Here is a 15,281-nt window from a genome sequence, read left to right on the forward strand (position 1 = left end):
ATTTACCTTCAATTCAAAACGACATTGTTTTATAGTGCAAATTAAAATATTTTTATAATTATAATTTATTTCAGGATTATAATAGTCTTTCTCATTTTAATTTTTTTATTTTTTAATCCAAAATAACATCATTTTGAGAATGAATATAGATAAATTAAATTTTAATTTTTTATTAAATTTAATTTTGTGGTGGTATTTTTCGCCATCACATTGGTTTCTTTCATTGTTCGCCCTCTTTTCCTTTTAACGCCCTAAGAGGAAAAAAATTGCTGTCAGTTTTGTTCATAAATACCCAAACAAGGATACTAAGCTCTCGATTTGTTCATAAACTAAAACTATACACCCATGTTATCAAAAAAAAAAAAAAAAACTATACATCCAAAAAAAGGAAACTAAGAGCCCGTTTGTTTCGACTTCTCAAAAAAATAACTTTTATCTCTTCCTTAATTTAGAAGTGCTTTTCTATGAAGTACCGACACTTTAAAAACTCTGACGTGTCGTGTCCGACACTTACCGACACTTTAACGCGCATTGTAGAAACTCAAAAAAGGTTCAAAAATTACGTTGTGTTGCGTTTTTAGCTCTAACTATTAGATTTTTTGGATTACTATTACGATTTTATTTAATTTAATATAAATATTTATGATATCTTGTGTTTGTTTGCAAAATTAATGAGTATTATAAGTTTAACTTTATTTTTTTGTTAAATTATTAAATCTTAAATATAATATACACAACATAAATTAAAAATATTATTTAATATCAAAATGTATCATAACGTGTCGAAATCTAATATTTTTTAGAATTAACGTGTCAGAGTGTCGTGTCGTATCGTGTCTCGTGTCGGTATCGGTGCTACATAGGTGCTTTTTATAAAAGTTAGAGCTATTTATATTTTTATAAAAATATTTAATTTTAAAAAAAATATTTGACTTTTGACTTTTGCTTTTCTTAGAAGTTAAAATTTTTAGCTTATGAAACAAGTAAATTTTTAACTTTTTTTTGTGACTTCTGTTTTTTTTAAAGAAGACATCCAAACGAACTAAAAACGAGAAGTACTTTTTTTCTTTAAAAAAAGCAGCTTTTGAAGAAAAAAAAGCTGATCCAAAGAGGCTCGAAGTACTCTTACAATCCTTTCCCTTCTAGGCCTTTCATCTACCAAGCATGTGGCATCAGTGCTGTAAAAGTACTAATGAAGTTTCAGCTAAAAGTGCACGTTAAGAAGGAAATTAACAATTCAGACAACTTCTTACCGCTCTCGTATGAACCAAAAGATTTTATCTTACATAACAAAAACCTGAAGATATTACAATAAATTTCATTTTAAGATCGAAAATGGAAAACTGCAAATATTCAAGACCACTAGTTCGAATAATTCCACTAAACTAAATTTAAGACATTTGGTTGCTACAAGCCTACAATAAACATCCATGCCAACGTCATCTACGATGATCAAGCTGGCGAAATATGGCAGTGAGAAGCATAAGCGTTGCTTCTCTTACTCTATAGTTAAAAGAATCCAAGATGTTTTACGTAGACCATGGACAGTGGAGGTCTCTCCCATCCTGAGAGAAGGAAATGAAGTGGCTGGCTTGCGAACCAGGAATTTAGTCGTGATTGGAATGTACATGTTTTTTTATCCTTTTCCTTTTATTTTCAACAAAAAAATAAACATCCATGCCAACCATCTATATGAATCGTGGCGGGGTCAGGAATACTAACACTTAACAAACTCTTGTAAAGCCTTGGTAGGATTCATCGTATTGAGTTTCCAAAAGAGTGACAGCTTACTTTAAGAATACTAACATTCGATACAGATGCATTAAACCGCAGCTAACAACAAAATCTCTATTCATGGAAACAGAGAATTGCACGAGTAAAAAAGGCTAGCGCCCCCATTTTCCAGCTAAATTAACGGAAATGCCCCACCCTAAAACTTGAAGTCCTTCTTCTTAGACTTGCCCTCCTTTTCTTGCATCTTTCTTTTCCTCTTCTTCTCGTTCTGCACCAGAAAACGACAGAATTAAATACAAATCACGATTGTAAGTTAAAAAAGTTAATATGCATGTCCGTATGATTTGAAGGGTGAATAAAACACACCTCTGCAACCATGTCACTGAAATCTTCACGCTGACTACGTAACTTCTCTTCCTCTCTTGCTTCCTCATACCTGTATATTTACAGCAGAGGTAAGAAATCACTGCCTCACAAAGTAAGTACAACATACCAACTCTATTAAAATTGGAAAAGACAAAATTCATACTTCGCAGGCAAAACATTTTCCATGGCTTCCAATTCTTCCGGCAGTAAAGTGACATTCACTTGATCTGACTTCTGACCTTTGCTTAGCAAATCAACCTGAAAGTGCAAAAGCCAGAAAGAATGAAACATGCTACCCTTCAAAACAAATATCATCATCATAAGTAAACCCACCCCCCGCCCCCCAAATAGAGAAAACCCTTACCCTTTTGGCAGCTGACTTGTCCTGGGTGCCAGTGCCAACCACATAACTATAGAGAGAAGAAAAAAAGAATCATCAGAACTTCTCGATAAACAATTGAGAAAAAATATATATATGCCACTCCAATTCTATAAAAAAAAAATTGGTGCAAGTATTGCATACGTATGTGTGGTTCCAAGCAAAGTTCCTGGAGCAATTTTTTCTTCCTTCTCTTCAAGTACCTTCATAGAAAACAACAAAATGATAATGATATAACTAGTCAAAACAGAAGTCAGAGCTGATGGAAAAGCAGCAATAGAAAACTCACTTGATAAAGAGGCCTCTCAGGCTCCTTTCTCGGTGGCTTCCGAAGGTCAATAACAGAAGGTGTTGTCTCCCCTCCAGTGGGTGTGCTGAGGTGAAAATCACAAAGGAAAAGAGTTGATCATCACAGTAGATTAAATACAGGTAGCCTTAACCTCCCCCTCTCCCTCCCAACCAATCCACACACGTACACCCAAATAAATAAAAATGGGAGAATCACAAGGGAAAAGGGTAAAGCAAGAAAAGTACACTCAAGGACCTCTTGATCATTCATGAGTATAGTTCCCTGAGTGGTTAATAACCTTTCTTCCAAGCAAGAGTGGTAACTATTCCTTAAACATAGATTTAATCTCAACCAGTCATTTACTATAATAATAATAATAATAATAACAATCAAAAAACAGAAATGCTGAATGTTGCAAACGAAATTCTAGGAAACCTTTTTACGAATTCTTAACCACCATTGATGGGTTTTCTTTTTTACTTTTTGTTAAATAAAAAAGCAAAACAGCTGATACAAGTTTGGTTATGATTAAATTCTTGAAAGAATAAACCACTAGGATTGGTCTAATTGTAAGGAGTTTGGGTAGTCTGAGGTCATAGGTTCCAACCTCAGTGCTACCATTGTATCAAAAAAAAAAAAAAAAAACTCTTGGAAGAAAACATTTTTTCAAGACCTGTTGTTAACACTTAACACAAAATAAGGTAATCAAAAGACATACCTAATCATACCACTTAATTTGTAAATGATTTCGAGAAGAATACCATTGCTCATTGCAAAAAAGAAAGGTTAACTAGTCTAATCAAGCTGAGGCACTTTAAAACACCCATACTTTAAAACTCCATGATATATGAACAAGAAAATAATATGGTGAAATAATAATACCTTGACAGACTATCAACAGACTGAATACCAGCTTCAAGTTCCTCCTCCTCCATTTCTTCTTCCTCCTCCTCTTCCTCTTCTTCCTCCTCCTCCTCCTCCTCCAAATCACCCCAGTGTTTGGTCTTGTCAACTGGCTCTTCCTGCATTGTGAGAACATTAAGTAAAATACAAAAACAAATACCACAATGAAACTAATAACCAATCTTCAGTTGATATGGTTTGGGGCTCCTAGTTGATATGGTATGTTACTACTCTAATTATATAGTAGAGCTTATAATCAAACCAACCTCATAGTTAGGTTGTTCTTGTTGTTGAACACCAAAAACATCTCCATACAGTGGACGTCCATACTGTTTAGATGAAGACAGGTAAACTAGTCAATGAGACAAGAGAGAGAGAGAGAGAGAGAGAGAGGGGGGGGGGGTCTTTATTGAAAAGAAAATTTAGCAACCCAGTATTATTCAAGTAACAAATGATGAAACAAACTGAATATATAAAAAGCATACTTCATCGACAGGAGGCTTGCCCCATCCGCCAGGATGATAACCAAAGCTAGCTCCAGGGGGGATGGGAGCATTCAGTCCGGGGATCTTCAGGTGAGGGTATGATGGTGGAGGACCATATCTCTGAAAAAAAATAAAAAATAAATAAAGAACACATTTAATGTAGTTGAAGGGCTAAGAACAGAATAACATGAAAAATGCACCACGAGAGACTGTAATATTACCTGCATATTAATAAGCCATGGAGGAGGAGCACCCTCAGGCATACCAAGAGCTTCTTTCAATTCGTGTGATAACATTCCGGGTTTCATCTCCCTCAACTTTACCTGTATACCAACCAATGTCATCATATAAACTAAAATCCTTTTCAATCAAAAAATATATAAAAAACTATGAACCAACTTAAAACTTGTAAAGGTGCCAGGAACCCTGACACTCAACCAGATCAATAAACACATCTCATTAGAAGGAGGGCAAATAACGTAACTCTTAGATCAACTATCTAAAGAGAAATACTTCAACTGCCCAGCTGATATTTGTGAAGGCCAATTTCCCAAAAGACATCAACCAGAAAAGCAACACTACCAATTATCAAGTAGTCAGCCTAGACTGGAACTTCAAATTGAATGCTATGAAAGTTGAAATTTGACCCAGCAAAAACTCATTACAACTTAATAAACAAATTACTGCAAATGAAGGGGGAAAAAATACATATGAAATACAAATCAAACAATTTCATTGATATATGCCACTCGATGAAAATTTAGCTTACAACAATCAGACAATTTCTAAACTTTTATCTTCAAGAGACTAGGGATGGTACGTGGAAATTCATGTCCCAAATAATTACACTCTAAATTCAACTCAACTCAATCTTTTGCCCAACTACCTATTGCTCCGAATTAAATACCCACTCCCTACTAAAATAGCAGGAAGAACAAGGTTCTTATATGGTCCTGCGTGATTACCTAATATAACAACAGAATTAAAATCATGATGTAGCAACAGAAAAATAAACACAACAAAAGCAGAAGCTTATAGTTTCTCAAATCATCTGGCAACATTTTAGCATGGGTTATACCTCAAATTCTTTTCCTTCATGATACAGGTCCCCAAGAGATGTCAGTTTTGGCTTTGTCTGGTATTTAAAGAATGCATCATGAAGAACCTAGCATCCATGAAACAGACCCATTAGGAAAGTATAAAAATAGTTCTGACATCTGAATAAACAGAAAACCATGCAGGCAAGGCAAGTGGTGTAAAACACAAAGGAAACCTGATAGTCTATATCCATTTTTCCCATTTTTGGTTGCATGCGCTCCCTTTGTTTTTGTTTCAACTTTTTACTGTCCTCTTTCTCAATATAAGCCTGCATGAGACATCATGAGTTAATTAGAAGACACTATGTCGGTAAATTAACACACACACACACACACACATATATATATACACACTAAGCATAGATAAAAATGTTCAATAGAAAGAAACAAAAAATTCAACAGAGGATGTGAAAGGAGAAGTATACAAAATACCGGTCACAAGGCTATTCCATTAAAATCCTCAATATTATAGATCAATACTACAATTGAATCAATACTATCGTGATGACTGGCCACAAAACACTTTAGTGGATTGCAAGCAGCTTACTAAAACCAACTAACTACCCAACCATCCATCAAATATATATAGCAAAATTCCTAAAGATAGAAGGGCTTCTTCCCAGTTTCCTATTTAAAGAATCTTGACAAATAAATCAGAAGTTCATAAACTGAATTTCACATAAAAAATTTAAAAACAGCAGTAGCATACTAGCATCTGAGAGTATAGAAAAATGCAGTTTAAATAAAAAAAATAGCATGTAAAATTTGTTAGCAAATCACAAAGAATATTTACTTTAATTTTGTAGGAGGTCACTTTGAAAAGAGTCATAACATATGAAAACAGATTAGATCACATTACCTGTCTGATTTTCTCGATTCCAGTGGCAGCAATGAAATCAGGAAGCTGAAAGGGTTGTTTCTCGATACCTCGTTTCCCCTGCCAAAACAATAACATGACTTTTGATGAGATATAAGTAATTTATATGAACATAGACTATGTAGTTGTGCTAAGTAATATCAATCATAAAAAATTGAAGATAAGAGGAATTCAGCCCGAGCATTAAGCACAATGGAAAGGCATCTGAAAATTCAAAGCAGAACTATTAGCACCTTTTCATAAACAAATGCCCATTGATATTATGCAAAAACATCTTATGATTATAGTTCCCCATTATATAACATAATATGAGCTCCATATTCCCATTCAATCTAACAAAGATAATAAAAGAGAAATGACTCAAGGATGCCAATTGCCAAACACCTACAAGTCCAGGCTTGGTGGTTGCCACAGCCGCTCCCCTGCAAGCACCACATACATACATATAAGAGAAACCTTATCGACGTTATCTTCCTCACCCTATCTCTACATCCCTCATGCAGGCCACAACCATCAGACATGCTTGCATCTTTAACCCATAATTATCGATTTAGAATGCTGACTAACCTGCAAAAATTTTCTCTTCTGACACCAATGCCTAGGTACAGGTACGGTATTCCTATAAGATTTCAAGAACACCAGCAACTTTGGGTCTGCTGCAGTAGCATCCCACACCTTAAAAATGAAAAAGAAACTATTACATAACATTGCATAATGCCCATTAGACCAAACTAAAGTGAGAAGGGGAGACCAAACAATTTAAAACTATGCATGCTACACAAAACATTCCTACCTCAACAACATCAGGCCTTGAGCAAATCTGTTTCAGTTCAGCAATTTTCATCCTCCGTTGAAGCTGAACACAAAATTAACTTTTATTACAATAGTCATGAAAGAAAGGCAATAGCAAAATTAAAATAAACAAGTTACGCATTGCTACACCTTTTTCTTCTTGTTTGAGACACCTTTCTCTTTTTGCTCATTATCATTTTCATCCTCATCAGAATCAGAATCAGAATTTTTAGTAATAGCTGCATTTTCTGCCAACTCATCCTTCTTATCAGTATCCTAATAGTATAATAGTAAAACTTTTGTCAAACAATAAACAAAGAAAATGCAATGAAAAGAGACAATTGAGACCTAATCATTACCTCCGAACCAGTGACATCACTGAAACTGAATTTCTCAAAGATTTTTCTAAATTCTTCATCCATGCCTTCATCTAGCTCTGCCTTCTCTGGCACATACTCAATTTCAATTTGTTCAACAATCTACAATTTAACCAAAATAATGACATCAATTTGTGTGTTACTGACAATATATTACTATTTAAAATGTCAGCTGCGATAATTTCACACTTCAATTAAAGGAAATAACGATCTGCTACGTGATCTGATCTAATCACCTAATTAATTTCCAAAACACCCAAAATTGACGCTCAATGTAATAATTACAATAGTTACTTCAGGTTAAGAACTTCAATCGAAACAAAATATAATCTTCAATGGAAGAATAACTAGAGCAATGTGCGGTACAACGGAAATGGAGAGAAGAGAAAGGAAAGCATCCGCCCCATGTACATGGACCACGGTCTAGTCCAACTACACAGATCATTCACTTTCTTTTCCCTCAAATTCCCTTTCACCTAAGCAAAGCCCAAGAACTTCTCTCACTAGCTCGTCAGCCCAAGAACTTCTGTTCAAGTTCGAAACCCTAATTTCACTGCAGCATCGTTCGAACAAAACGCAAAAATAGACATTCAGAATCAATTTCTTAGCTCCTATCTTTTCCAGCAATAAATCGATTAACGATTACAAACCTCCAATGGAGTAAGTAAGAAAGATAACCAACGCACCAAAGCCTAAGATAGTCAGTCATCAAAGTTAGAAATATGAGAACCTGCTTTGGATCAGTGTTTTCCTTAGCGTCGTCACTTTCTTCGGCAGCGTTAGGCCCCGACTCCTCGGATGCTTTGTTGTTCTTCTTCTGCTTCCGACGACGACGGCGTCGGTCGCTCTCCCGCGACTTCTTCACGCCGGCGGTGGCAGAGGATGAGCTGTTATTAGCAACGACGCCGTTCTGGTAGGAAAGCGTTTCCGCGGCCATCGTTGGGGGTGTTTTTTGCGAAATCGAGAAATTGGATTAACACCAGTGAGTTTCAGTGTGAGGGATAAGAATTAGAAGATATGTGTAAAGAAGAAACAGATCTTGACGAGAGCGGGTTAATATATTACTTATATCCAAACAGCCTTCGCACCAAGGCACGTGTGAGAGAATGTTGTTGGGCCATTTGGGCTTTAACGTAATTGGCGAGAGTAGCTCAATTTGTCCTGGGCTAGTCCTGATGGCTCAATCTTGGCCTTGTGAAATTTATACTTTCTAGAACAGAAGATAAAGTGACAGGGATGTGCAAAATAACCAAAAAATTGAATCGAACTATGAACCGAATCGAACCGTCCCTTAAAATAACTAGTTTTTAAGAATCGGTTCATGAATCGAACCGATTTTTAAAAAATCAGTTCATGAACCCAACCGATTTTTAGAACCAGTTTAAGAACCGAACCGATTTTTAGAACCAGTTTAAGAACCGAATTATTTTGAACTGAACCGTTTCCGAACCGAACCGAACAATTTTCAAACCGAATCAAATTGATTTTTATAACTTTATTTTTTAAATTTTAAATTTTTTTTATTTTCAAAAGAGGATCGATCCGAACCAGTTCCGCACCGGTTTCGAACCGAACCATTTTGAACCGAACTGAACCACTTCCGAACCGAACCACTTCTGAACCGAACCATTTAAATCAATTCGGTTCGGTTTTTTAAAAAAACCGGTTCAACTCGATCCATGCACGTCCCTACATAATAAGAAGGAAAGGAAAAATAACAAATAGTCGTAGCTCGTAGGAACATGTATCTAATTTTAGATCTTATTCCTTCTTTCTTTTAAGGGAAATATTACTCTCCTTTTACATAAGGTAACTTATCTCATTTTCTCTCACTTCGATTTTCGCACTTCACTTTTTTTTCTTTTTTTTTTTCTTGTAATGGTGGGACCCACTCAGTTTCTCTCTACAACATAAGATACCTATCTTATGTAAAAGGAGATTAATAAAACCCTTCTTTTAATTCGTTATTTATTAGATAAGCATCTTTACTCAGCTTGCATAAAAGCAAAATGTCATTCGAATGAAATGGTTCGTTGGCCTATCAAAAAATCAATGATACAAAAAATTACTAGTATTTTGTAACATCATTTTGTATTAGGTGCCTTGTAATTCTAAGTCATTCAGTATCTTTTTATTCTCCTTAGTATATTTTTAAAATAATCTTTTCAAATTTTAAAAAAAATTAATTTTTTAAATATTAAATATTTTATGTATTACTCTATGTTTTAAGTGAAATCACACGTGTTATATTATGAAAAATAATAAGTAAAATTATTACAAACTTTGATATATATATTTTTTAAAATAAAATAGTAAATGTATACTTTACTTGTAAATATATTTTTTCTTGTTATTTTCAAAAAGAACAACCAAGCACTACATTATATTTTACTGATAAAATACTCTTAAGTGAAATTTTATAAATAAAACATAATATAATTTTTAAGTTTATAAAAAAAAATATATATTTATCAATATAACCGTCTCTTATAAAATTATCTCACTTTTTTCCCTACCAGTGTGTGTAAATTTAAAATCTTAATTTTCATAATGAAATTCAGAGTTGATTTCGGTTGAGGATGCTTCGAAATAGTGAAAGTGAAAGAAGGGCCCACAGGCTAAGGGTGGGTATAAGGGGAAAACAATTTATATTTGTGAATCCAGAAATACCCCTTGCCAACGGTGGAAGTCGTGCAACCAATCGTGGACAGTGGACACGGTCAAGGAGATTGAAAGCGGAATTCAATACACGCGCCAACCAACACATTTCGCCGTACAATGACGTGTCATACAATGGCTGGTGGAGATTCCTAATTAAAGCACGAACAGCAGCGATGAGGTATGTGTTCCTTCCTTTGTCCTCCCTCAAAATTCGTTGCTTTGTAAGGAAATAAATTAAAAAAAAAAAAAAAAGTGAAGAGTCCAAAAGCATACTGTGTTGACCCCACCAACACTTGACCTTGTGGTAAATCTATGCACATTGTTTGCCCAAAAACCAAACATTTGTAAGCAAAAATCATTTTTCAATGTGGTGAAAATTTATTTTTTTCTTCCTCTTTGGTACTTCCCATTCCATTTCAGATCTAAGAGCATCATAACCCCATTTGGGTTTCTCACTCTCCGGGGTTGGAGGAGGAACAGGGTGATTGATCCAACAGAATCAAAGGTGAAGTATTTTTCTTCTCTTCTTCATTGCACCGAGGAGAAAGAAAGAGATATACCCACCATAACAAAAAAATTTATAATTTCTTTTATAAATTGATTTTGTTGGTGAATTATATAGATATTAAATATTAGAGGGTGGGGAAGAAAGAAGGAGAAGAATGGGGTTGGTTGGTGTCCAAGAAAATGGGAATGGGATATCTGAGATTCCGTTGGGGACGAAAACCAAGTACACGAGGATGGACTCTGATTTCACGGAGGCCGAAGAAGGCTTGTCAACCAACAAGCATGATACAAAGAAATATGTATTTGCCTGTGCCATCTTTGCCTCTCTCAATTCCGTGCTTCTCGGCTATGGTTGGTAATTTTGCTTCTTCATCTTCACTTTATGTAATTGAAACCCTTTATTTTCTTCGTGCTTTTAATCTGATCTGCTTATAAAATCCCTAATACGTGTCAATTAAAGATTTTTTTAAGGAAAAAAAAAAAAAAAAAACCAAATAGATGGGATCTATTATCTTTTATGGGCCTTGATACTTTGATTTTAGGATTTCCAATCTTCCATAGCTTTATAATAATTAAAGTGATGAATATAAAATCCAGGGCTGTTTGTGTAATTTGCAACACCGGTTTTGTGTTTTAAGGTTGAAACTTTTCCTGGCCGCTCAAAAATTGAGATTGACCTCAGAAGAATGCTCTAGAGAATAAAACATGTCTGGACATAATGTGGATAGAATCCCCACTTGTAAAGTTATTATTGTGTCCATGTATGAACCTGTGGATGTTAAGTTCAATGTCATATATGTTCTTTGCTTTAATAGTATAGACAATGTTACTGTAAGACACTCGCCAACAATTGAACATAAAAAACTAAAACCTTCTAACTTTGGGCCAGGGCCCATTGATTTTTTTTGCCTTATGGCAAGAATTGTATGCAACCATTTTGTATTAATTTTATATAGTGTTTACTACATAAACATCACCAAGAGATATTTACTACATATCTTTGCTTTTCATTTTGCAGACGTGGGTGTTATGAGTGGAGCAATTATATTCATTAAGGAGGATCTAAAGATAACAGAGGTTCAGCAAGAAGTACTTGTTGGAATTTTGAGCATAATATCCTTGTTGGGTAGTTTAGCAGGTGGAAAGACATCTGATGCCATTGGCAGAAAATGGACAATTGGTTTGGCAGCAGCTATCTTCCAAACAGGTGGAGCTGTCATGGCTCTTGCTCCATCCTTTAAAGTATTGATGATAGGAAGACTCGTGGCTGGAGTGGGTGTAGGTTTTGGTGTCATGATTGCACCTGTATATATTGCTGAAATATCTCCTGCTATTGCTAGGGGATCTCTTACCTCTTTCCCTGAGATATTTATAAATTTTGGAATCCTTCTTGGCTACATATCGAACTATGCATTTTCAGGGCTTCCGGTACATATAAGTTGGAGGATAATGCTTGGTGTGGGACTCCTTCCTTCTGTTGTTATTGCTGTTGCACTGTTTTTCATACCTGAATCCCCAAGATGGCTTGTGGTGCAGAATAGGATTGAAGAAGCTAGACTAGTTCTGTCAAAGATAAGTGAGAGTGAGAAGGAAGCGGAAGAGAAGTTGCAAGAAATTCAGATAGCTGCTGGGTCAGCTAATGCTGAGAAGTATGAATCAAAAGCTGTCTGGAAAGAAATATTGTGTCCAACTCCTCCTGTTCTGAGAATGCTTATAACTGGTTGTGGAATTCAGTGTTTCCAACAGGTTACTGGCATAGATACAACTGTATATTATAGCCCCACAATTTTCAAGGATGCAGGGATCACTGGCAACTCTCAGCTTCTTGCAGCAACCGTTGCCGTTGGGTTTACCAAAACTCTGTTCATCTTGATAGCTATATTCCTTATTGACAAATTGGGGAGAAAGCCTTTGCTTTACGTGAGCACAATTGGGATGACAGTATGTTTGTTTAGCCTGAGCCTCTCTCTAGCTTTTCTGAGCCATGCAAAAGTTGGGATCATATTGGCAATTCTAGCAGTTTGTGGAAATGTGGCTTTCTTCTCAGTGGGACTTGGCCCCATATGCTGGGTTCTGTCATCTGAGATATTTCCTTTGAGACTTAGAGCTCAAGCATCAGCTCTTGGAGCAGTGGGAAGTAGGGTCAGTAGTGGTGTGATCTCCATGTCCTTCCTCTCAGTCACTCGTGCAATCACAGTAGCAGGAGCCTTCTTTGTTTTTGGTGTTATTTCTTGTTCCGCTGTTGCCTTTGTTCATTATTGTGTTCCAGAGACAAAAGGAAAGACTTTGGAGGAAATTGAACTACTCTTCCAAGACGAGGGTGAATTGCAACAAAGTGAGGTAGAATTGGGAGATGTGCAGCGTCTTATGCAGAAGTCATGAGTTGGTACTTGGTAGCATGCCAATCTTCAACATAAATTCTTACATATTTAGAATATAGTATTATACTCCTTTGGTGGCAGAAAAATCTTTTGTTATAATAGCGGGCATTTCTGCTTTAACAAAACCATGAGAAACTTCATTCCAGCGTTGTCCTTCAAGCCACCACCACCAATATAAGCTTTAACATTTCTTATTGTTCATATGATCTCTGGTTATTTTTTACATTCTGTAGAAAATGAGTTCAGATAGCATTGTTTCATCGAGCCATAATCGTAATTATATTGATATATTGTCTCTTTCCCATGTGTGATTGTATCTGTCTCTATGTAACCCTCTATGGAAAATGACCAAAGTGTCACACTTTTCACAAAAAATTACTTGAATGTCACGTTATGTAATTTTTTTTTTTTAAAAATGCCACATCATATGTCTTTATGTGTGTGTCATAAAATAATTTAAACTTATAGAGTGAATTAAACTAAAAAAATTAATAAACATAAATTACATTTAATTCATTAATATTCTTAAGTTAAATTACATTACTTAACGATTAAAAAAAATTAATATAACTTAAATAAATTAAATGAAATTAATTAACATTCCTAAAATAGTTAATTAATAGTTATAAAATATTTTAAATTAATTATTTTAATTTAATTCTATCTATATTAATTTAAATTATTTTATAATTGTTAATTAATTATGTTTAGGAGTGTTAATTAATTTTATTTAATTTAGTTTAAGTTATGTTAAAAAAATGAACTGTTAAGTAATTTAATTTAATTAAGGAGTGTTAATGAATTAAATGTAATTTATGTTTGTTTATTATTTTAGTTTAATTCATTCTATATTAATTTAAATTATTTTATATTTATTAACTTGTTTTTAGGAGTGTTAATTAATTTCATTTGATTTAGTTTAAGTTATGTTAAAAAAAAATTTAACCGTTAAGTAATGTAATTTAATTTAAGAGTATTAATGAATTAAATGTAATTTATGTTTGTTAATTATTTTAGTTTAATTCAGTCTATATTAATTTAAATTATTTTATGACCCACATGAAATATACTATGTTGCATAGCGCGTTTGTCACATGTTAGACAAGCTAATTAAACATGCTATGCTGCATAGTACATTTGACGCCACATAGTCTCGTTACACTGTACAGCGACTTACATGACCATGCACTTTCTGTCACGTGTTCACACCTAACTTGTCAGGTATTTAGCGACGTGGCATTTTAAAAGAAAAAAATTACAAAGCATGGCATTCAAGTAATTTTTGATCGTTGTCCCATTCCCACATTTTCAAGTACCGAGTCCATTTAATTTTTTTAATTAATGCCACTATTTGTACTATAGTTTGTTTCCAAAATATATCATACACAAGAACTGATAACATGGTTTAGGAGTGCCATTACAGTGTAGGAGTGATATTGTAGTTTTACATTTTTATTTTTATTTTGGAAAGAAAGTCTATCGTTATATTTTTTATTTTATTTTTGGGAAAGAAAGTTTATAATGCTACTTATAATTTATTTTATTTGATAATAAATGAAAATTATGCTATTTATTTGCACATATGTAAAAGTGGGTCCTTTAAAATTATAAGACAGTTGAGACCACCACGTTGATCGCGAAAGACTTTTCGAAATTATCAAAATAGAAAGGCAAGGCAACAACCACTTAAACAATAATACCTAGTAACCTAGTTCCCATTGATAGGTTTGATGTTTGAACATATTATGGGATTTAGCCGGTTAAAAGAGAATTAAGAAGGGATATCCCAAGATTGAACAACAATACTTCAAATTGGAGAGCTCTAGTTCAAATTTCATTTCGGTATATTAGAGAAGTTCACAAGAGTAAATTATAAAACCAGTTTCTTTCTACTTTACCTAGTCCTTAAGGCTTTAATTTTGTGGAATTTATCCTCACAAGTCACAGTTTATGATTAGGTAATATAGATTTTTTTGTTATAGACTTTAGAATGATAATATAATTAAAAAGTTGATAGAGTGAATTACATAAATAAAAAGTTGATAGGTATAATTTCGTTGAGACCTAAGAATTTCTCTAATTTCTTTACCAAATTTAAAGATATCCATGGGGGGTCCTATCCTCGGCAAGAAATTTGTGTTTGAACTAACAGTGATTGAATCTTGAGACTTGAAAGTAGGTGGATCACCTATCTGCAGGTGTACACGAAACTTCCCCCTCCCTCTTTCTTTTACTCTTTCAATGGGTGAGGAGCCATGTTGATTGAACCATATTCTAAACACAACTAGTATTAACATGACTTACCACAATGGATAAGTAGACTGAAGTTGTATGATTAGTACCTCAGAAAACGTCCTCTATTTGATCACCTATTTTCCATTAAATTTCTATTCAATCATATCTGGTTTGATTGCTTTTGCCTCTTTTAAGTTG

General features: G+C 34.2%; 2 protein-coding genes across 3 annotated transcripts; one reads left to right on the forward strand and one right to left on the reverse strand.

Annotated features, from left to right (window-relative positions):
* Window positions 1–1,657: 1,657 nt before the first annotated feature.
* LOC133317735 (uncharacterized) lies at window positions 1,658–8,316 on the reverse strand. Its single transcript, XM_061519619.1, has 18 exons — window positions 8,030–8,316; window positions 7,282–7,401; window positions 7,073–7,198; window positions 6,924–6,986; window positions 6,698–6,805; window positions 6,113–6,190; window positions 5,430–5,522; window positions 5,235–5,321; window positions 4,378–4,479; window positions 4,157–4,276; window positions 3,938–4,000; window positions 3,651–3,790; window positions 2,769–2,853; window positions 2,624–2,682; window positions 2,465–2,510; window positions 2,264–2,358; window positions 2,101–2,170; window positions 1,658–2,002 (listed from the first exon to the last, which is right to left on the reverse strand). The coding sequence occupies exons 1-18, from the start codon at window positions 8,234–8,236 to the stop codon at window positions 1,931–1,933; spliced, it is 1,734 nt and encodes a 577-aa protein (XP_061375603.1). The 5' UTR covers window positions 8,237–8,316; the 3' UTR covers window positions 1,658–1,930.
* A 1,922-nt stretch (window positions 8,317–10,238) lies between these two features.
* LOC133317736 (probable polyol transporter 4) lies at window positions 10,239–13,232 on the forward strand. 2 transcript variants are annotated; one of them, XM_061519621.1, is made up of 3 exons: window positions 10,239–10,465; window positions 10,583–10,822; window positions 11,486–13,232. In XM_061519621.1, the coding sequence occupies exons 2-3, from the start codon at window positions 10,648–10,650 to the stop codon at window positions 12,847–12,849; spliced, it is 1,539 nt and encodes a 512-aa protein (XP_061375605.1). In that variant the 5' UTR covers window positions 10,239–10,465; window positions 10,583–10,647; the 3' UTR covers window positions 12,850–13,232. The 2 variants fall into 2 exon arrangements, with proteins under 2 accessions (XP_061375605.1, XP_061375604.1); XM_061519620.1 differs by having other exon boundaries at window positions 10,583–10,818; window positions 11,486–13,231.
* Window positions 13,233–15,281: the final 2,049 nt, after the last annotated feature.

Source organism: Gastrolobium bilobum, unplaced genomic scaffold (genome assembly GCF_033153095.1).
Source record: "Gastrolobium bilobum isolate Gb01-03AN ecotype WA unplaced genomic scaffold, APGP_CSIRO_Gbil_v1 utg13468, whole genome shotgun sequence".
Lineage (NCBI taxonomy): Eukaryota > Viridiplantae > Streptophyta > Magnoliopsida > Fabales > Fabaceae > Gastrolobium > Gastrolobium bilobum.